Genomic DNA, 21,539 nt, shown 5'->3' with positions numbered 1-21,539 from the left:
CAGGGTTTGTGTGTGACAATGATATAAATAAGCCTGTGTCTCGCTTCGCCTCCCATGGCTATCACCAGCCACTAATGGACCTCTCTCTTAAGGGCTGTAAGAGTGGGCCATTAAATCAACACATAGCAGTATGGCTAGGCAACAGTCACAGCCAGAGGCTATTTATTTGGATGGGTCTATTTGTCGTTCCATCCCCTGAAGAACTCTACAGACTGTTGCTGCAGCATGATGGTGGATTAGGACCTTTTTTTCCTCCTGCCCTCATTCTGCAGCCTCTTATCATTGTGAAGGATGGAATTACCTGAGTTCCTGTTAAAGGTAAATGGAGGGATGTGAACACTGACAACATGTAATCACACATGATTCCTGTACAAGTGTATTTCTGAAAATGATTTTCACACAGTTGTTTGAAAAACATCAAGACAACAAATGTTTTTCACACAGTTTGTACGGGAAAAACATCACGAGAACAACATTAGTTGACATCACTTAGCAGGTATACTCTTGGGGTTGAGTTTAGTTATTACAGATGTGCTGTCCTGTTTCGACCTCATGATACTCTACGCATTACTATCCCAGCGTGCCCCTGTCGTAACTTCTTTCTCTGGATTTCCTCCGTTCACTGTACTGTGCTCTCATCGACTTTATGTCTCTCAGTTTCTGTTATCACTCTACTGTGGATTACAGGAATAGCTGCAGGGCATCAGTGGTTTTTGTCATTTGCACTCTCATTGAGTGCTCGTAATCATAATGTAATTACATTTCAGTCAGGCATAGACATGAATTAAATGGATAAAATTTAAATGTAGTTCTGCATGACTCTTACTCAAGCTTTCACACATATCTTTTCTTCCCAGAGCCATCTCTGTCCTCCCATGGCCTAATGTTGGTATGTTGGTAAGGACAGGGATAGATGAATACATTAAGTGAATTCACCGGGATGAATTACAATTTGTAAAGAAGGTGGTTTGAGACCGCACAATCAGCCTGAATAGACTTAGAGCATATACTCTAAGTATACTGTTTTGGAGTTTAGTTTGAAATGAGTGTAGCCTAACAGAAAGGCATCCATCATGTGGGGTGGCTGTCACTCAGGAGGTAGAGCGGTTCGATCCCCGGCTTCTATGGTGTGTGAATGGGTGTGGATGTGTCAGAGCACTTTGGTCTTAGAGCAAATGCTGTATGAATGTGTGTGTGAATGGGTGAATGTGATGTATAGTTTAAAAGCGCTTTGAGTAGTCGATACGACTAGAAAAGTGCTATATAAGTACCAGTCCATTTACCATTTATGTAATTGAACTGTATGGGCACAAACTGCTGTGTGCTGCTGGTTAAACTGTCATGGTGGTGGTTTGCTCTGAGGCGAGTATGGAGGTGATGGAGCACATGCTTTGACACACACACACACACACACAGCCGCACTCATCTATGCTCAGTCACTACACACACACACAGACACACACACACACACACACACACACACATACACATGCTCACAGTGTCTTAAAACCTGTAGTGTCAGCTAGCAGTCACACACTCACACCCCCACTCACATACCTACACATGCATACACACTCTGAGGGCAGTCTTAACAGGTGCAGACATGCGGAAAGAAAGAGATGCAGCTGCAGTAAGAAACATGTCATACACTCTCTCTCTGACACACACACAAATACATGCACACATAGGGAGTAGGAATTCGGAAATGACTGGGGGGACATTAAAGAACCACCCTTAGCCAGCCAATCACATGCATTCTCACAGTTGGACCTACTGCCATAAATAAATAGTAGGGCATGGTAAATAGCAGGAGACCATGCTCTTTAATTATCTGCATTGCATTGCTAACATTCCTTCATCGCTATTTTTTTTTTCTCCTTAAATTTTATTCCCAAGATGTTCCAGCTTGCTGGGACTGCTGCCGGGATTGCGTTGGCATGCTTTGACTTGCTCATCCGCATATGAATGTGTGTGTGTGTGTGACAGAGGGAGAGAGATAGAGAGACCGAGCAGGAGGAGGGGTAGCGAACAGGCTATTCTGTGGCTCAGTCACATGGGCATCCACGAGAGGCAGGCAGAGATACAGACTGGAGAGAGGCTGGCTATCAGTTCAGCTGCCAACAAAGAGTCAAGATGCTATCCCACTCTAGAGTGACACTGGGTTATATAGGTTAGCTGTTATTGTCTCAGTGGATGAGGGACACACTGAATCATGTTGTACTGGTTAGAGGTTGGAGCTTCCAAAGATTACAGCCTGAAAGTGACATTTTATCTTCTGTCATCCTTATTTAGCCTGAATTGTTCACCAGGGCAGGATATTGGCACTGATCTCCCGATATGATTTTGATTCAGGGACAGACTGTCACACTGTTACACTTGACTTCCGTGGCTTTACATCTCATGGCCATATACATCTAGCAGATACAATCTGTAGATTTGCTATGAGATAGTTGGAGTCAGCCAAGCATCCTGAGTCACGACAGTCTTGTAAACTACAGTGGGTCTGCATAGTAATTATTCACGTCACACTTTATGGGACTGTCGAGGCTCAGGGCGGCTCATATAGCCTGGATCATGGCTTACTGTTCACTATAATGCATATATCAAAATGTCAAAAGTGTTTTGCTCAAAGGCACATAACAGTGGCAAGTAGGGCCGTAGACCTTTCTCCCAGCAGACATTTTGACATGTCATAGCAGAAAAAGGACATGTTTAACTACTAATGTTAATATTTCCTGGTATTGCGCAGGGGCCTCACTAACTTTAATGTTATCCGGTTTACTTTTTCCTGCTCTGTCAAGCCAAAATGTCTGCTGTGGGAAAGCATGTACTTTAAAATCTAATGCATGCAGAGCAGTGAGCCACAAAGCAAATCTAGTCCATCAAATAAAAAAAAAAACACTGCCATGTCATTAATAATAATGAATCTGTTAAATCAGCCAGAAAATCAAGAAGTGAAAGAAAAATGGAAAGTGATTACACAAATAAAACTTGTGTCCTGTCCAAAGTGTTCATAAAATTAGGGATATCTAATCATATCATGCTCATTTATTTATTCACAACAATCAGACTGTGTTGTCGCTGTTGAAAACATGTCTGCAGTTTCTTCATAAATTCCACCATCTGGCTGGCTGAGTGTGATATTGGTTACAGTGATAACAGAGAAGGAATTAATCAGTCTCATTCCTGTGCTGTCTGAAGCCGTCTCTCCTCTGCTCACTCTTGTCTCTTTCCACTCATTCATTTGCTCATTTTGTGTTCTCTCTTTCCCTCCCTCTTTAGCCTCATCTGCATTATTATGCTGAGTGTTATACATCTATAATTATGTGTCTATTTCAAGCCTTCCTGGAGAAAACAGTCCTTTGATTGCTTTGCTCTGTTGCCCACATCCTGTTATTAGCCAAAAAATGATCACAACATAGCCATTGTACAACTGTTGTATTTCTGAGATTTGCAAGATTGTTATTTATAATGTCTGTAGTTTTCATTTTTAGTCTCTTGGTGTAGCACGAGTCAGCCCAGATTATATTAGCCTTGTAAAACCTCAGTGCTAGCATGTACTTTCTCTCACTTCAACTTAAGGTATTTTTAATTTCAAATCAATGATCCAAATCAAAACAAGACTAAGAGTCTCCAGCCATGCTAACAGCTCTGTGAGGCTGTGCTGAGACACAGCAGTGTTTTGAGCTGAAATATGCGTACAATGACAATGAACAGGGAGATGTTTAGCAGGTGTAATGTTACCAATCTTTGCCAACTGAGTTTAGTTTGTGCTAATTAACAATAAACACAAAGTACGGCTGATTCTTATTGGAATGTCATTAGTTGTGGACATGGACATGGTGGTGGTGCTAGATGAAAAGTTTAGGTTTTATTAAATTTATTTTGGTAGAATTCCTGAGGGGTACATGAATGACTGCATCACATTTCTTGGCAATGCATCCAATAGATATTTTATTAAAAGCCACAAACGTCAACCTGTCAGTGCTGCTCGATGAAACGTCAGGGAATCACAGAAGTCATTAGAAATCATCCTCAGGGGATGTCTGTACAAAATGTCATGGCAATCCATCAAATAAATATTGAGATATTTCAGTCTGGACCAGATTGATGGACTGACAGACTGACAGACTGACAGACTGACGTTGCCATTCCTTTAGCCATTTTTAGTCATGCTACTAGTATAGCTAAAAATATTAAGATGAACCTGCTTTAAAACATACACACAATGCATGTGTGCATGATAAAACAGGACTTTGTGCCCTTGTAGCTGACATTACTGTTGCCTGCAGTTCCTCTAGCTGACAGACAACTACTTGTGTTTGACACTGTTATTACATAATGTTGGACTGCTGTGTCCATCCTTTGGGATTCATCTCTGTCACAGAGAGAGAACTAATGATGCTGAGTAATGGAGCCTCTCTGTCTCAGTGCGAATAACACAGTCATCTCTGTCTCTTCTCTGTCTCTTGCTCTCTCCCTCAGATGCTGCTGCTAAGAAAGCCTTCATCACAGAGGTGAGCTGCCATCTGTCCCTGTGATCATCTGCTCTGTTGTTGTTCTCAGCTTTTGTTTATTTTTTGATCCTCCACATCAATATCTACTAGTTCTTTGGTTTTAGCCAGACATGAATAATGAAAGCACTACGCCACAAAGTTTTGATCTGAGGATCTCGGTCAATTATTATTTACAGTACATCATTTTCCTCGCTTGGTGCATGAAGACTGCCACAACTGTCAGTATAGACCACAGAGCACCAGAGAGTGTAATCAAACAGAATATTAAAATATCACTTCAGTGTTCTTGTCTTTGCTAGACAACTTGGCTCACATTATCTTAATCCTCCTAATTTGGTAAATCCCATCCATCTGGCACTTCAGCACTTCAGCTATTGTACGCTAAAGCAAACATTTAGAGGAAATGGACATTTTACGTTTTAGTCTGCTGAGGATGTTAAATTCGGAAGCCAAAAAGCTCAGTGAAAATTAGTTACAGCAGCACCAGCAATATTTACAGAATGTCAGATGTCTAGCTTTGAGATCAAAAACATCAATTGTGGCCTCTATGATTGAATGAGTGTTTAAATCAGATTAAATTACTAATCAGCAACACCTCATGCTACACACAGTCTGGGCCTCATTGATTTAGGAGGTAAAGATTCACTAAATAAAGACACTTAGAACAGATGAAAATGAGTTTGCTTCAAAATGAACCACCTGCTCTGCTCAGTGAAAAAACATCAAAGCTTGAAATCGCTCTCATGCATTAAAACTGTGTCACTCCCCAGTCTTTCAGTATTTAAATAATCAATTTTAATGAACAGGTGCAAATCCTCCCATCCCTCTAACACAAGTGTCTCCCCCTCTCTTTCTGTTGTCAGATGCCCTCATCCTCAGGCCAGCCTGGTCAGGGAAAGAAGATTGGTCACAGAGGGGTGGATGCGTCAGGAGAAACTACTTATAAGAAGGTAATGTAGGCTGCACATGGCAGCATATTTTCTGGTTTTCCACATGAGGACTCTGGGAAGGAAACATCTGAGAAATTGCATGTTTTTAGGTTGAAGTAGAAGACAATAACATTTCTTGTATATTTACTGTATCTCGAAATGTAAAGTGTGTTTTTTTCTTCAAAATGATCAGCTACATCTCAGAATAGGCCTGTTTTCTTACTGTGAGGGGTTACAGAGAGACCAGTGTCTCACTCACCACATCTCCCTCTGTCTCCCTCACCCCTGTCTGCAGACGACATCCTCAGCCTTGAAAGGTGCCATCCAGCTGGGCATCGGCTACACAGTGGGCAACTTGAGCTCCAAGCCCGAGAGAGACGTGTTGATGCAGGATTTCTACGTGGTGGAGAGCATCTTTTTCCCCAGGTCTTAACTGCAAACACACACATACAAAACAGGCTTCAGCAGTATATATCCAATGCACATACGATTAATACAGTATTAATGTACAGTGTGTTGCTGAAGTGGATTTTTTGTTGACTGCTTGTTGACTACATGTTTGATGTTTGCTGGGGAAAAATATGAATTTAATTACTGTCCTCTGATGCTCTGTACTCTAGTGAAGGCAGCAACCTCACTCCAGCCCACCATTTCCCAGACTTCCGCTTCAAAACATACGCTCCTGTGGCCTTCCGCTACTTCAGAGAACTGTTTGGTATCAGGCCGGATGACTACCTGGTAAGATTTCATGTTTTGTTTACTCATAGCTGTACCAGCATGTATGAATTAGTGAATTCTTACCTGATGGATGCCACACACAGCTTCCAGGAAATCTTCAGATTAGAACTTTATTATGAATCCTCAAATACAGCACAAAAAAATCTTTCTGGAATCAGAGATAGTGATTTAAGGAGAAACTGAAGGAAGGGAAGACCAGCAAATGAGAGAGTAAACATACAGAAAGATGTAAAGGCAGCAAAGGTAATACATAAGGGTAACTTTGAGAAGTGTGGACAAGAGGAGGGATGTTAGCAGAAAGCTACGAGTGGAAGAATGAGGACAAGAAACCACGAGACAGCAGGAGAGAGGCCAGAGTAGAGGACAGAGGATGGAAGAAGAGAAGGAAAGAAGGTCCACAGCTCGTATCTCTCAATCAATGTGGAGAACCTTGAGGCTGCATGATTCAACACTCTGCTCTGAGCAGTCTAGCAGAATATACATACGCTGCTTAGTCAGTGTTTATACATGTTCCGTGTGCACTTAAATTTAATGCATTGGTACTACCACATGGATACACATTTTCCTGCTTTTCTCCCTCCTCTCTCAACCAGCTTGTGCTCATTCATCACCATATGTCCACACAAGTCGTCTGTGCTGTCACTGACTTTAGTTATAAATATGAACTCTTGGTTGGTGAGATCAAGTTCACAGATTTTCAGTGTCCTGTAGAGGGACACAGTGCTCTGATTGAATCTAATTGGTCTGATTGATAGAGAGTTTTGTCAAATAGACGACTCAGGGTCCCATGATGTGAATCTCTTTCAGATACATGATCGCTCCTCTTTACCTGATCCTAAATCTAGACCCCTTGTGGGGGCATAAAATTAACGATGTAGTAGAGTATCCAGTTTTTCCATGCTTCTCCACGATGGTTTAGTCCACCCTCAAAAGAGTTTCCCACAGAGCTCTTAATGAGGTGTTTGGGAGAAGTGTCTTTAAAAGAGCTTGGCACTGTGCGTTCATTCATTCATTGATGTTTAACACGTTTGACTTGCGTTTGAGTTTGAGTAGGAAACACAAAGTCTTTAAACACGAATTCCAAGCAGGCAGAGTAACAGGACTAAATCATGGCTGGACAGAACATAAACAACACAAAAACAACAAACAAAGAGACAAAGTTGAAACTATACCTGTATTGAATGCATGAATAAATAATATAAACAGTCTGGGTAATCAACCTCATCTCACGGTCCTCATTTAGCAAATGCATCTAGCGTCATTGTGTGACTTAAGAGGGGAACGTTGTTCATCTGATAACTCTAGCTTCTTCTCAGTCAACGCTGTGACCAGGTTTGGGCTGGTGTTCACAAACAGCTGAAGTGACAAATGGTGTCGTATTCATATGATGTGTTTTATTTGACCAACAGTTGAAGACCCAGAGATATTTTATTTATTATCATATATGTCCATCTTGTCAGTGTTTGGCATTTTTTCTCGAAAAATGACATTTGTCTGTTAAATTATTCCTCTGTGTGTGAAGATAATAAGAACATTCAACCTGACTTTTTACATACCCCTATATGCATGTTACCTTTTCTAATCAGCCAGCTCATTTTAACATTTTCCCTCTACCCCGTGTTCACCTGTGTTTGACTTAACCAAAAACTATGAAATTAAATGTCAGGCTCTTGATGTGATGAGTGAGCCATTAGCAAAAGGTGGGTCATTTAAAAAAATGACATCTGTCATTACTTGCTCTTAAGCAACAGAGAGAAAGGGAGAGAACAGGCTGAGTAACTCTCACATTAGCAGGAAACCTGTGTATTAGCAAAGCTAGGATTAAAAGGCTGTCGCTATTTGACATCTAAATCAGTCGAGTCTTTGATCAAGGAGGGCTGTAGTTATAATATAATGCTTCATTAATGTGTTGTCAGCAGGGAGTTATCAACAAAGTTTTACCTGGAGATGAAGAGTGACTATGCAAGGGTGAAGTACCCCCCCCCTCGCAGTTTTTCTCACTGGTTTCATTTACACAGTTATAAGTAAATGCAGTTACTCTACATAAGACAGGACTTAAAAACTTAAGAACAGAACTGTCTGATTCATACTTTGCACACAGGAGAACCACAATGAAAATGAATCTGAACATCAGAGCTCTTTTTCCTGCATACTTTATCTTTCTATCACATTGCTACTGTGAGATACCCATGCCTCTATCTTCTATTCTTGCCTCTTTTTCCATGAAATCTTATTTAGATGTCAGAGAATAAACACAGACGGGTTTCCTGGAAAAGGCAGGAAAAGTTGGTATTTGTTCCATTGTGCCTTGAATAACACAACAATGAAAGAGACAGAGAGGTGTGTCTGCCCAAGGGAACATCTTTGGCCTGTGACGTCAAACTGGATCACTTTATGTGCAGCAAATTTCCACAGAGACTTTGCTACTTTATACTGAACTACATGCAACTGTACAACTGTAATTTATTTTGCTATTTGGATGGCAATGTCTTTTTCAGAGTAGTGAGCTCAATGCCAGTATATAAACTTCCATATAAGTGTTGTGATTAAAAATGAAAGAACGTTGGCAAATTCACAGTATCAGATCAATTTTTTGTCTCTTTTTTTAAAGGTTTTCCTAATTTTCTAAAATCACTACATCTGTGTCCGTGTATGTCTCTGTGTGTACCTGCAGTATTCCCTTTGTAATGAGCCCCTGATTGAGCTGTCCAATCCTGGAGCAAGTGGTTCAGTCTTCTATGTTACAAAGGATGACGAGTTCATCATCAAGACTGTGATGCACAAGGAGGCTGAGTTCTTACAGAAACTGCTGCCTGGATACTACATGGTAAGTAAAGACTGTGTATATGTGTGTGTGCGTGCATGTGTGGGTGTGAGCAGGTAAAGGGTGTGAGTGGAAATGTAAACAAGATGCTCCTTGACAGCATATCTGAAGTGAATAAAAACGGCACTCAGCAGAGTATTTCTTGTCAGAGTTACGCCAAAGTTAGATGAAAACAAAGTGGGAAATCGAAACAGCTGCTGCAGCATTTTCTTTTTTTCCTTTTTATTGAGTCTCAACCATAGACTGCATATAAAGGGTCTGAATTCTGTTTTTCAGGTTCAGTAATTTTCCCCTTTTTTTCTTCATGGTAGGCATCACACATGCAGGGTAATGCATGGTGAATAAATATTGCTCACACATAAAAATATACATTCTCATGCAAAACAATACGCAGCCTTGATACTATCCAGTTATCAAGAGACATGAACATGTAGTGAACACAGATTGATGCACACTGTACAAGAGGTGGAGGAGCCTGTCAGTATTCATATATCTTGGTCTGAAGAGGCCACTGCACACACACACACGACACTCAGACTTTAATTTAAATGCCAACTTCCCCTTATGTTCTTATTTTGAGTCATATTTTTCAGATCTCAGGTTTATGTAAGAGCCTGGAAATCTCTCTTCCAAGCGTGACATCCTTTTCATATAAAGCAGACATAACAGCTCTATCATCTCCAACTGAAACCTCGGGCCATGCGGTTTCATAAGAGACTGGCCAGTGTATTTCAGTAGCCGGATGTACTGTACTTAAGCCTAACAGAGCATGACTTGCACCAACAGTATCCTCCCCTCCTATTCACCCCACTTCCTCTAAAGTCTGCAGGCTCATTCTGAACGAAGTCAACCAGCAACAGCTCCATGTATGTCCATGCTACCAATCCAGCCTCCCAGGTTCACGGCCCCTCAGCCTTGTGTTTATTCATGCGCCGCCAGCCGTGGCCAAAGACCACTGCAGGAATTCATTTAAACATTTAGGGACATTAAAGGCTCAGCTCATTTGCCGTGACCTTTTCCATCATTTTGGTTGTGCTCCGAAGCTTTTTCGCAGGTGTAATTGGTACGAGAAAGAGGCGTAATGAAAGTAGAGAGATTCAGGCTCATGTAGGATGCATATAGCCTGAGATCAGAGCGGGTGTAACAAGGAAACAAGACTGACTGAAAAGCGCACAAAACATAGCGTAGACAGACACAAATATATAGACTCACAGACCTCGAGATGTGATTAATAAAATAAAGTAACTGGAAAAACAGATAACACACAGACAACATGCAGGCAGTCATTGGTGGAGCTCCACGTCTTCCACAGCTGACTGGCTGATGGTAGTGGGCAGGCAGAGGAGTCTCGCTCTGGGCAGCATACAGTGATGTAACCGACTCTTTTCCTTCTGTGTATTTTCCCATCTATTCTATGCCTGGTCTTTCCATCCTCTCTCACATTTTAATGTCTTATCACTCTCCCTGCCGCTGCGACACTCTCGGTGTAATTTATTTTCTTTTATCTCTCACTCTGCCCCGTCTTTTAATCCACTCTCTCTCCTGCTTCCCTTCATGCTCATATTTGTTCCACATCCCTCTCTCCTCTCTCCCCTCACGTGTCTGTGTTGTTGGCTCGTCACTGTTCTGCCCTCTTAACATTGACAGAAGGGTCGTGTGTGGCTGACGGCAGACAATGCTCTTTCTCTCTCTCTCTCTCTCTCACTCTCTTTCTCTGGATCATTTTGTTGCTCTCTCTACCAGCATCTCTCAGCTGAAGGTCATCCTCAAGTACTGAGCCTTTTAGCTACACTTCCACATTTATCCCTCTCTTCTCCTCTGCCCCCTCCTCTTTCTTCCTCCTCTTGTAGTTACTTGTACTGCTGGCTGTTGTGCGTTATCACTATATGACTCTCTCTTTTCCTCTCTGCTCTCATTTCTCTAATGGGACTGAGCTGGCTCAGGTCCCAAGGTCAAAGCAGGTTTTTAACTGAGCACACAGCCCGACTAACCTCATTTGTGTGGATTGACCACTGAAATATTTAGCATAGATTGGTGATGGAGAGCCTGTGTGGAATAAAGTTGGAGTCATGTTAAAAATAGCAAAAATGGTACTTCTCTAAGTACTTAAAATACTTGTCTATGTTAAATTTGTTACGATTAACAATTATCGTCATGCTAATCGCACACGTTAACCAATATAGATGATAACAAACAAGCTAAAAGAATATTTAAGTGGGCCCTGGATTATGAATTTGGATGATTTGTGTTGCTAATATGGGTTTAAAGATTAATTCTTCAACCTGGGGAAAATGAGTTCTATATCTCTGAAGGAGAAGGTGATTCACAAGGTTAAAGCTGACAAGGCAAATGAGATCTACAGTAACTACTACTGCTTACTTGTTATGAAAGTAAAAAAGGTCTGTCTGTGCTCAGATTAGAGCTGAAAAGTTGAATTTGTCCAGTGTATGATCTGAGAGAAATAGAAAAGGAGGCTGTAAATATAGATGTTTTTAAAGGTTATGTTCCATGAGGCTGAAATAAAACCTCCTTATTTCAAATTGAGTTGAACACAGGGTGGTTATGCTAACTCCCCATTTCTTAATCCTCCATCCGTCTCTTTATTGTGGCTGCTTCTACTGTGGCTTGATTATAACCAGACTAGGCAGAATTGTAATCACAGTTTTAGTCTGTCCACTTTCATGCATCAAAGCACAGGGAGAAAAATCTTTATTTGTGTTCGTTCTCTGTTATGTAATGCACTCTGGTGTGATCAGATGACAAATGTGTGACTGTAGCCAAAGTGTGTGTACACTGAGAATTGTGTATTGTTAATACATCACTGTTTGCAGAACACGTACTGTATCACCTATCCTACTGCTCATGTATTTTTTATCCCTGATCCCATGAATTGAATAATGCCTCTTTTATGTAGTTAACTTTAGTTCCTCGGTATTGTGTTGTACTGTTTTTCCATTTTCATTTTCCCACATACATTAATTATCAAAATCTCAGCCTCTCAGATCCAGCAAAGTGTCAAGAACAATTTCTATGGCACATCTTTCTCTCTTGTAAAATGTGATAATAGATTGTGTGGTGTCCCAGTCAACATTTAAATCACCCCCCCCAATGTATAGTCCTTTCCTCAACATCCTTTCAAAGCACAGCAACCACTTTATGAGACCTTCAATGATCTTTTGTTTTCTCCCTCTCTTCTTGGACTCCTCCAGAACTTGAATCAGAACCCTCGCACTTTGCTGCCCAAGTTTTTTGGCCTCTACTGTGTCCAGTCAGGCGGGAAAAACATCCGCGTGGTGGTGATGAACAACGTCCTTCCACGCGTAGTTCGCATGCACCTCAAGTATGACCTGAAGGGCTCCACCTACAAGAGGCGAGCGTCCAAGAAGGAGAGGGAGAAGGCCAGGCCCACTTTCAAAGACCTGGACTTCATGCAAGACTTGCAGGATGGACTGATGCTGGACCAGGACACTTACAACGCGTTAGTCAAGACCCTACAGAGAGACTGCCTGGTAAGAAAGGGGAAGGGAGAGGAAAACGGGAGAGAATACAAAGACCCTTCACTCGCTCCATCTACATTTTTCTGTTGAGATAGGCCAGAGAGAGACATGACAGGATGGCGAGTGTGGTTTGCTGATTCTGACGGATCAAGAGTCTCCAGAGAGAGGGAGTAGATTCTAGGCAGTAACAGTGAGAGGGAGGGTAGGAGGGAGGATTAAAGTGGTGCCATAATGTAGTGTCCCGGAGGGAAAGAGATAGATAAAGAGACATAGAGTAAAGCCTGCAAAAGGAAATGGAGCAGAGTTGGAAAAGCCAGGATACTGATGGTGCCCTGGTCAATAAAAGACGATCATGGATGGGAGAGAAGCAGGCAGAGAGAGAAAAGGCTATTTATGATAGTGTTTGGCATTCCCAGGATCCCTCACTATAAATTAGAGTTTTTTTTATGAGCAAGAGGTTTAACAAGGTGTCTGGCCTGTTGCAGGCCTCCCCTTGTAAATCACCACCTCACGTTTACATTTATAGGGCCTGTGCTTAGGGGAGAGTGTATGCATCCACACTTGCTCTCTTATACATTGTTTATTAATGTGCGCATGCTTGTGCATCACTGTGTCTTGTGTATGGCGCTGACGTCTTCTGGCCCCTCTGGTGCTGTCGCTGTTATGCACTCTAGATAAAAGCTTTCATCCAGGTTCATGCACACATCTGTCAATCACTGCACACTTACACCTGTCTGTATGTGTCCTCTGCTCAGGTGTTGGAAAGCTTTAAGATTATGGACTACAGCCTGCTGCTCGGGGTTCACAACATGGACCAGGCAGAGAGGGAGAGGCAGATGGAGGGCTCCCAGGGCGGCAGCGATGAGAAGAGGCCCGTGGCCCAGCAGAAGGCCCTGTACTCCACAGCCATGGAGTCCATCCAGGGAGGAGCAGCCTGCGGAGGGTCCATCGACACTGATGACACGTGAGTTTAGCCAGAGAGACAAGAGGATGTTGGCAGTAGAGCTCTGTGATAAATGTGACTTCTGGCACATATTGATAATAATAAACACAGAGGAAAACCAATTAACAATGATAAACCTTTTTTGGTTGGAACTTACTCAACTGCTTTTAGTGCTGCAACTCCCACACAGTATTTCAGAAGCAAACAATTAACATTTGTAGGCATTTTAATATTCAGTCAGAGAATCTGTAATTTTTAGTGTAAGAGAGCACACTTTCTTTTTCTTTTTTTTTTTTACAGGACATTTTGTCAAAAAAGTGAAAAATTACCAAACATAAAATGAAGCTATATTGCTGAATGGAAACTATGAAATTTTTATAAAAGTTTTCAAAGGTGATACTGAAGCAGGGTCCCCCATATTTAAGCGACCTTGATAACAAACTTGCCCAAGATTTGCCCATCAACAGTCTGTAGTGTCAAGCCAGAGGATCTCCAACTGTGCTTGGGTTCAGTGTGGATTAAAAGTTCAGCAGTACAGCTCCCTGCAAAACCTGCTAGCTATAAAATTAAGACAGAATTTTTCTGTGGTAGGTATGAAGAAAATTTCATAGAAACTCCTTAATTCTGAGTTTGCATTTCAGTTGAAAGAAATAGAAATGCACAGACTTTACAACCAGATTGTCATATGTCAGATTCCCGTTAAAAACCACATCTCAGTGTGGAGGCCAAATCAAATTGTATCAGATTTTCTGTCAGCAGTTTAGAGGATGCAGTAGAGCTGAGTATCAGCAGCTTCACAGTGCAGAGGGACACTGTGTGGTTATGAGATTATGGATTATCTGGTCAAAGGCGAACACTTAAAGTGACAAAAGGACTGGATCAAGAATTGAGCGCCGCAGGACCCTGAATATGATGTTTGCTTAACAGGACAATGAGTTGTTGGAGAAAGATCTTTTAGGAAGGCAGAAATGAACCTGAGCAGGAAAATGTTTTCAAAATAATGCTTTAAATGTCAGAAATGTTGAACACTTCCCATAGCTGCTTCATAATAAAAGACCTCTTTTTCCTGCACAGCTTTTACTTGACGTTGTCTGAAAGAAGTGGTTAGTGTATAACAGTTGCATCCAAATACAAATTGGCACTGCAGAAATTTAATTTAATATTACATATTAAATGCATTCAAAAGATGTCAGTTTCTTAATAAGACTACATTAAACATTGCTCACTGTAAGCTAAGAATCCATTTAGTATAAATGTAGCAATGCATTTCTAATAAACAAAAATTCATTTTTAAATAAATGTTGTTTAATAATTTGTGTATTATGATATCATATTGTACTGTCACATGTTACTGAGGGTCCCAACAACAAAATGTGGGACACACTGGCTTAAAGAATTTAGTTAAAAGTGAATAATAGTAGTGTTTTGATACCACTCAAAGGTGTAAAAACAATCTCCAGCACACTGGTAATCATCACTGTGTGGAATCTGGTGAAAACCTGCCTGAGTATCTGAGCTCTGGTTTTGATGATCAGATATAGACAGATAGATGAATGACTCACGGGATCTCTTATCAATTCATAGACCACAGCTGAAGCAGCTCATTTTTGTTCTACTCAGGTCTGCTGTGACTGATAAACTTAACATTAGCGTTTTATTTTTCCTTCTCATTAAAGGATGGGCGGTATCCCAGCTGTCAATGGAAAGGGAGAGAGACTTCTTCTCTACATTGGAATCATCGACATCCTGCAGTCCTACAGGTGATCATCGCAGTAACCACGTGATTACAGACACTCAGTTTTATGTCCTACAGTATGACATGAGATGGAGGCCACATGCTGTACCTTTAACTGCAGCAGACATATTTTTATGCACACACTGAAACACCATAATCACATCAGGCAGCACATTTAAGGTTCACAGCCCACAAGCAAGTTGCTTAAATTTATTTGCCCATGACCCTAATATATAAGACATGTTTACCATCACTTTGTTAAACTGTGCTCATCTTTGCTTCTGCAGGCTAATCAAGAAACTGGAGCACACGTGGAAGGCTTTGGTTCATGATGGGGTGAGTTTGTAATAGTTCTGTACACAGCCAGCCAGTATTATATGGAGAAAAGGTCAGCAAAAACATATTAACTCTTGTCTTATCAGGTAACAGAAGTCTTTTTGCCTCAACTCTGTGAATATTATTTTATGTTTTATTATCATATTATTCAGACATTATTCACGACATGTCTGGCCCTCCTCTGGGACAGTACACAGAGGAGCAGCAGTTGCATTTAGCCCCATTTGGTTTCAGATCTTTGTGTGTATAAGGACTTTTATTAGTTTCAAGTCTGGCAAACTTTACTGGTTTGGAGAAGGAGTGTGTCTGTGTGGATTTTCATCTCTGACATCTCATCTCCTATCTCATCTGTCCACCTCACTGTCTTTCACCTTGCAAACCTGTGAATATTCCTCTGGTCCAGTCGCTCCACCTTCTCTCTCTCCTCACACAGTTGTTGAAGAAGTCACTGTGTGTCTGTGTGCATCAGAGCTTATTTTAAGGCAGCTTTAGGCAGAGCTATGGATTACTCAAATTTTAATTATATGCCTATCATCTACAGCCACAGCTGTCTTTTATAGACCAAATATTTTAATATTGCTGTGTACTCCATATAAGTTCATCCTCATTGTTTTCTGTCATTGTCATGAAGATTAGCCATTACTGAGCTTTGCACGCAATAAATCACCTTCAGGAAGAGGCAGCCTTTATTGAAGCAACAAAGAGAAACACAGTGTTGTGTGAAGCAGAATCAATTGTACACTCACCTACAGTTTTACTATTTTATTTGATTTAAAAGTGTGTGCAACATGGACTATTTTAATCTAAACAAATTGTGAGCACAGTAATTTAGAGACATACGTTTATTTCCATAAACAAACAAGACCAGTGCTATGAAGATTGGCAGCTCTGACCAGCCTACACACAGCATTTCCTTTTGTGTGCTGCCAGGTCTGATCTCAGCGGGAATTTGGTATAATATATCACTTAGTGACTCAAGTGAGACTGCATGATTTACAGCAGAAAACACGAGGGGACACTTGAATAACTGTAGCTAAAGCTGTCAAAGCAAGTAAGCAAAATGGTGGCAGAAAAATCTCTTGAACTAGAGAAGTATGATCCTTGCAAGAGAGGTACAGGGTTTCTGTGGAGTATGATATAAAACACCAACCTATCCCAACCTTATTTGTTATATTTATTTCTTCCAAGCTTTCACACACTGACAATGCCAACAAATTAGATTTTTGTACGTACATTGTTTGACACTGTCTACACTCAGGGATGGAATGAGAGCTCTTAGTCTCTCTGCTCAGTCACCTCCAGATCCCTCAGCTCCAAAGCACCTCACATCTCTTCATCCACTTTTAGTACATCATCACCAATCTGCTCTCAGGACAGAATCAACCATATCATTCCCTCCACCCAGACTCCCTCTCCAACTTACTCACTCCTCCCTCCCATTCTGAGACACACTCATACTCAAGATATGTGTGGGAGAGCAAGTGACCCCCCCCAACAACCTCCTGTGCATCACTACTGCTGCTGATGATGATGGTGGATACTCCACACTCCCCTCTGTGTTACATACAGTTTGCTCAGTTATGTGAATGTCTTCAGAGATGTTACTCATAGTGAACTGCAGTGATGCTGAAGCACAAAGCTAATAATAACCGTGTAGGGAGGAGAGGCTTCATTTCTTGTCCTCCATCCCTCCCTTCCTCTTTCAGTCTGAACCAAACACCAAGTGTCATCTGTCAGTCTGCCGGCAGTGTGATCTCCCGTCTGCTGCAACATAAATAATGAAGAGACGTGTCTGTAGCTTCGTCTGACGGTGTTTCTGTCTGTCATTTGTCTTTTTGTGTGTGTTGTTATCTGTTGGGTTGACCCAGAGAAAGTAATTACTGAAATGGGACATTAAGGGACTAATAGACAGTTAATCTACTGTAAGCACTGGTTTGATCGTTTTATCCATGCACTACTTCATTAATCTCTCTGTTTCTGTCTCTCCTCAGGACACTGTATCAGTCCACCGGCCTGGCTTCTATGCCGATAGGTTCTTCAAGTTCATGAGCAGCACGGTTTTCAAGAAGAGTTCCTGTGAGTTAAATTTACATCTAGACACTGCCTTACATAGTCAAACAGAGCTGTGTGGGAAGAGCCACAGACGCAAATATCAGATGCCAGACTTTTGTCTCTTTTACTGCTGAGGTTTGACAGGAAGATCAGAGACAGTAGCTAACTGCCTTATTAGGTGCTGCTTTGTGTCATGTGAGAGAGCTACATCAGTCTGATCCTTGTGCAGCTTCCTTTTGCATCACTTTATAAGGATTTTCACACAAGCAAAAAATTCACTGCAAAAAAAACTGATTTCCTACATACCCCAGAATGAGCTCCAACAAACATCTGCTAGAGAAGGGTCTCGCTGGAGAAAAGGTTTAATCAGAGTAGACCTTTCCGTCTGACAGCACGACATACTACATCACATGTGTTTTCCCCAAGCTAATGTGTGAATGCGTTTTGTCTCTCAGCTCTGAAGTCATCTCCATCCAAGAAGGGTCGTGTATCGTTGATGGTGCCTAAGTGCGCTGGTCCTGGCGCAGCCTGGTCAGCCAGCCAGCTGCCCTCTGAGAGGGACGAGAACATCTATGACCTGAGAGGAGCTCGCAGCTTCCCAACACTGGAGGATGAGGGTAAATAACACAGTGTTACAATACAGTGAGATAACCAGACATGGATGATAGGAACAGAGGCCAATCACAGATTCAGATTTTACCATCCACAGTCACTGTGGGGGATCTGTGTTTAGAGAGTTTGGACTCTCAAAGAACCTAGCTGTTTGTCTCTGTACAGTTCACTGCATCTCAGAGTAAAATATAGTAGAGTTCACATTCAGAAAAAGTGCAGATTCTGTCCACATGACTTCTTTTGAAAACTGTAACACTTCTGATCTTTCCAGCTCTTGGTCATGCATGCTTATACTGTAGCTGTTGCCATGGGAAACAAAAGGCTACACAAGCATAACAGCACTTCAGAAGACATAAGAGACAAAGTACTCAAGGAAATAAAATTAACAGACACCAACTTTCTCAAAAGATAAATAATAACCTTTGTTTGTTTGGTCTCCTCCAGGGCGACCAGATCTTCTTCCATGTACTCCTCCATCATTTGAAGAAGCCACCACAGCATCAATCGCCACAACTCTGTCTTCTACTACTTCTCTGTCTATCCCTGAGAGATCCCCATCTGACACAGCAGAGCACCCCCGCTACAGGTAAAAACACTGGAGCCATTTCAGTCAAGAATCAAGAATTCTTTATTGTCATTATGCTTGCACATAACAAAATTTTGTTGGTAGCTTTTGGCTTTGAAGAAGACACAAGTCAAGTCAAGAGAAGTCAAGTCAATACTTTAAGATACACAAACAGAAACAGAAAAACCAACTATAAACACACTCTAGACACACTACACATATTTTTAAAAGATAATAAAATAAGATAAAATAATATGTGCAGTGGCTAGCAGCAGAGGAATGTAAGAAAGTGCAGCACAGTGGCCTGAGTGAGTGTGTGTGTGTGCCTGCAGGGGTCCAGTGGTCTGTGTGTGTGTGTCTGCAGGAGGGGAGTGGTGTGTGTGTGTTTTATGTTTCTGTACCATCTTCTGGAAGGAAGTGGTACAAACAGTCTGTTGCCCGGGTGGGTGGGATTTGCAGCAATACATCTAACCTCCTTCTGGACCCAGTCAGCGTATATTGAGGCCAGATCTGGGACATCCTGCAATCCCTTGTGCTGCTCACCTGGGTCAAGTCCTTTCTGTCCTGTGCCGTGCAGCTGCCGTACCACACTGTCACACTGAGACAGAGGATGCTCTCTATTGTGGCTCTGTAGACGTTTGCGAGCGGCCAAGAGGAGAGTCCCACCTGTTTCAACCTCCCGAGGAAGAAGAGCCTTTGTTGGGCTTTCTTCACCAGGTGGGATGTGTTCAGAGACCAAGTCAGATCAGATGTGATATGGATACCCAGAAACTTGATGTTATCCACACGCTCCACCGCCTCCCTGTGTATGAGAAGAGGAGCGTGTTCTGTCTTCCTGGAACTCCTGTAATCCACAATGACCTCCTTGGTCTTGCTGGTGTTCAGGACGAGGTTGTTGGCTGAGCACCATTGTGTCAGGTGCTGGATCTCCTCTCTGTAGTGGGTCTCATCATTGTCCGATATGAGATCCATCACGGTGGTGTCGTCCGCAAACTTCACAACCATGTTTGTGGAGTGAATGGCGAGACAGTCATGTGAGAACAGCGTGAAGAGGGCTGGGCTGTGCACACAACCCTGCGGTGTACCTGTGTTCAGGACCAGTGTGAACGATGTACAATCAATCTGAGCCCCGTTGCTCCCAAAGCAATTTTGTGTTGATAGGTCTCGTTTCCACAGTAGCTCATCGCTCTGTTGTTGGGTTAATCTGCCTAAAATCCTAAAGTCACGAATTTAACAGAGAAAATTCACATAATTGCATCAGTGGTTACTCATGTAAATGTTTTAAGAGCCACACCTAATATGCTGCATGTTAGCTAGCTGCTGCAGTTCTCAAATGCAGCTTGTACTGACACTGTGTCCTCTGTCTCCAGGAGGCACACCCAGTCTCTCAGCCACGACGGGAGGTGAGTCAGGACCATGAATGTTACTCTGTCTTCATAAACCTTTTTAAACAGGATTAACTGCTGTTTTTAGAATGTTTTGAGCTTGTTCATGAGTAGACCCATTCTTCCTGTCGCTAAGATGTGGCTCTGTGTATTTTTTCACGTGTGTTTGTTTGTGTTCAGAACCCAGGAGGAGCTGCGTGTGCGTGAGGAGGATCAGCAGACCATCACAGTGGAGGTGGAGTTGAAGAGACATGACAGTGAACCCACCATCTCTGTTCCCCAGCCTTCACCTGAAACCAGGTACATAAAACAACAACACAACAAAAAACTCTCTGCAGAGAAGATATAGTTTCCCAACAATGTAATAACCTCCCCGTTCTATGGTCCAACATGCCATGTAGTCATAAATACACAACTGTAACCTATGTATTCAAAATATCACTAGGTTTAATGAAACATTCCCAACATAAACTATGAAATCATGGAGTCAGTGACTAATTCACTGTCAGCTGTGGGCAGTAACACCTGACAACATCATCAGTGAAGTCTTGATGCTCTGCCTTATTACCCCAGTGTATTAGCATTGCACAGTGTGAACTATGTTTTATGCTTTTATGGAATTACCAGTCAAAACCCTTTGTCACAGGTTATGACCTTCACATGGTAAGACTTTTGAACAGTTCAAATGTGACTTTTGGAGTCACAATTGTTACATTTATTGGATTTTTCTAAAACTGAAGATGTGAAAGTATCTATCTATTTCACAAGAAAAAAAATATAAAAGAATTTCATCATATTTAGCTTTGTCTCAAACACTGCAGCTTTCCATAATGTCAGCAAGTGACACAAACAGCTCTGTACTCATTTCACCTTAACCAGTGACAACAGCTCTGTCATGGACTCTGTTTAGACGTGACCCTGATAGAGAGCAGGTAAGCTGTAGAGTGCCGTGAGTCCTCCATGACCCCAATCATCAATATGACTCAGTTTGATGCAGCAATATAAATAACCTGCTGCCCTTGTCTCACCTGCACTCAGCCAGCTGTTAGATTAGCACACCTCACCTGTCTCTCTCTCTCTCTCACACACACACACATAGGTTTTAACATGGCACACAGATGAACACTGGAAGCAGCTTGACCCAATTGTTTATTAAGCTCTGGGGTCTCCAGATAAATGCTGCAGGCACTGCATGGGACAAGCACCCAGTAATGAGGTTATGAGAGAGTGCACATGCATTTTAATTTGTGTAGTATGTGCATGTTGTTTTTTTGTGGGGTGGGGGGGCAAACAAGGGGCTGAAGGAGACTGTGACATGGGGGAACCAGCCAGTAGAAGTAGGGTAGTGGGGCAGGAAGCCTGCAGGCCTGAGGCTGCCCCCATAAAGCCCAGATGACCCAACACTT

At 42.0% G+C, this 21,539-nt stretch overlaps 1 protein-coding gene across 2 annotated transcripts in view; it reads left to right on the top strand.

Moving 5' to 3' along the window:
* pip5k1ca (phosphatidylinositol-4-phosphate 5-kinase, type I, gamma a) overlaps positions 1 to 21,539 on the top strand; it is a 46,610-nt gene that overhangs the window by 14,475 nt on the left and 10,596 nt on the right. For both annotated transcript variants that reach the window (XM_018670120.2, XM_018670118.2), the window contains exons 2-15: positions 4,486 to 4,517; positions 5,381 to 5,467; positions 5,742 to 5,872; positions 6,067 to 6,184; positions 8,859 to 9,011; positions 12,218 to 12,517; positions 13,261 to 13,469; positions 15,125 to 15,208; positions 15,471 to 15,519; positions 17,511 to 17,595; positions 18,027 to 18,188; positions 18,628 to 18,769; positions 20,119 to 20,151; positions 20,314 to 20,433. In XM_018670120.2, coding sequence (XP_018525636.1) covers positions 4,486 to 4,517; positions 5,381 to 5,467; positions 5,742 to 5,872; positions 6,067 to 6,184; positions 8,859 to 9,011; positions 12,218 to 12,517; positions 13,261 to 13,469; positions 15,125 to 15,208; positions 15,471 to 15,519; positions 17,511 to 17,595; positions 18,027 to 18,188; positions 18,628 to 18,769; positions 20,119 to 20,151; positions 20,314 to 20,433 — 1,705 coding nt within the window. The remainder of the gene's footprint in view (positions 1 to 4,485; positions 4,518 to 5,380; positions 5,468 to 5,741; positions 5,873 to 6,066; positions 6,185 to 8,858; positions 9,012 to 12,217; positions 12,518 to 13,260; positions 13,470 to 15,124; positions 15,209 to 15,470; positions 15,520 to 17,510; positions 17,596 to 18,026; positions 18,189 to 18,627; positions 18,770 to 20,118; positions 20,152 to 20,313; positions 20,434 to 21,539) is intronic.

This window comes from Lates calcarifer, linkage group LG17, assembly GCF_001640805.2.
Source record: "Lates calcarifer isolate ASB-BC8 linkage group LG17, TLL_Latcal_v3, whole genome shotgun sequence".
Taxonomy (NCBI): Eukaryota; Metazoa; Chordata; class Actinopteri; family Centropomidae; genus Lates; species Lates calcarifer.
Note: the sequence above shows the minus strand (reverse complement) of the source record. Positions and strands in the feature narration are given on the sequence as shown.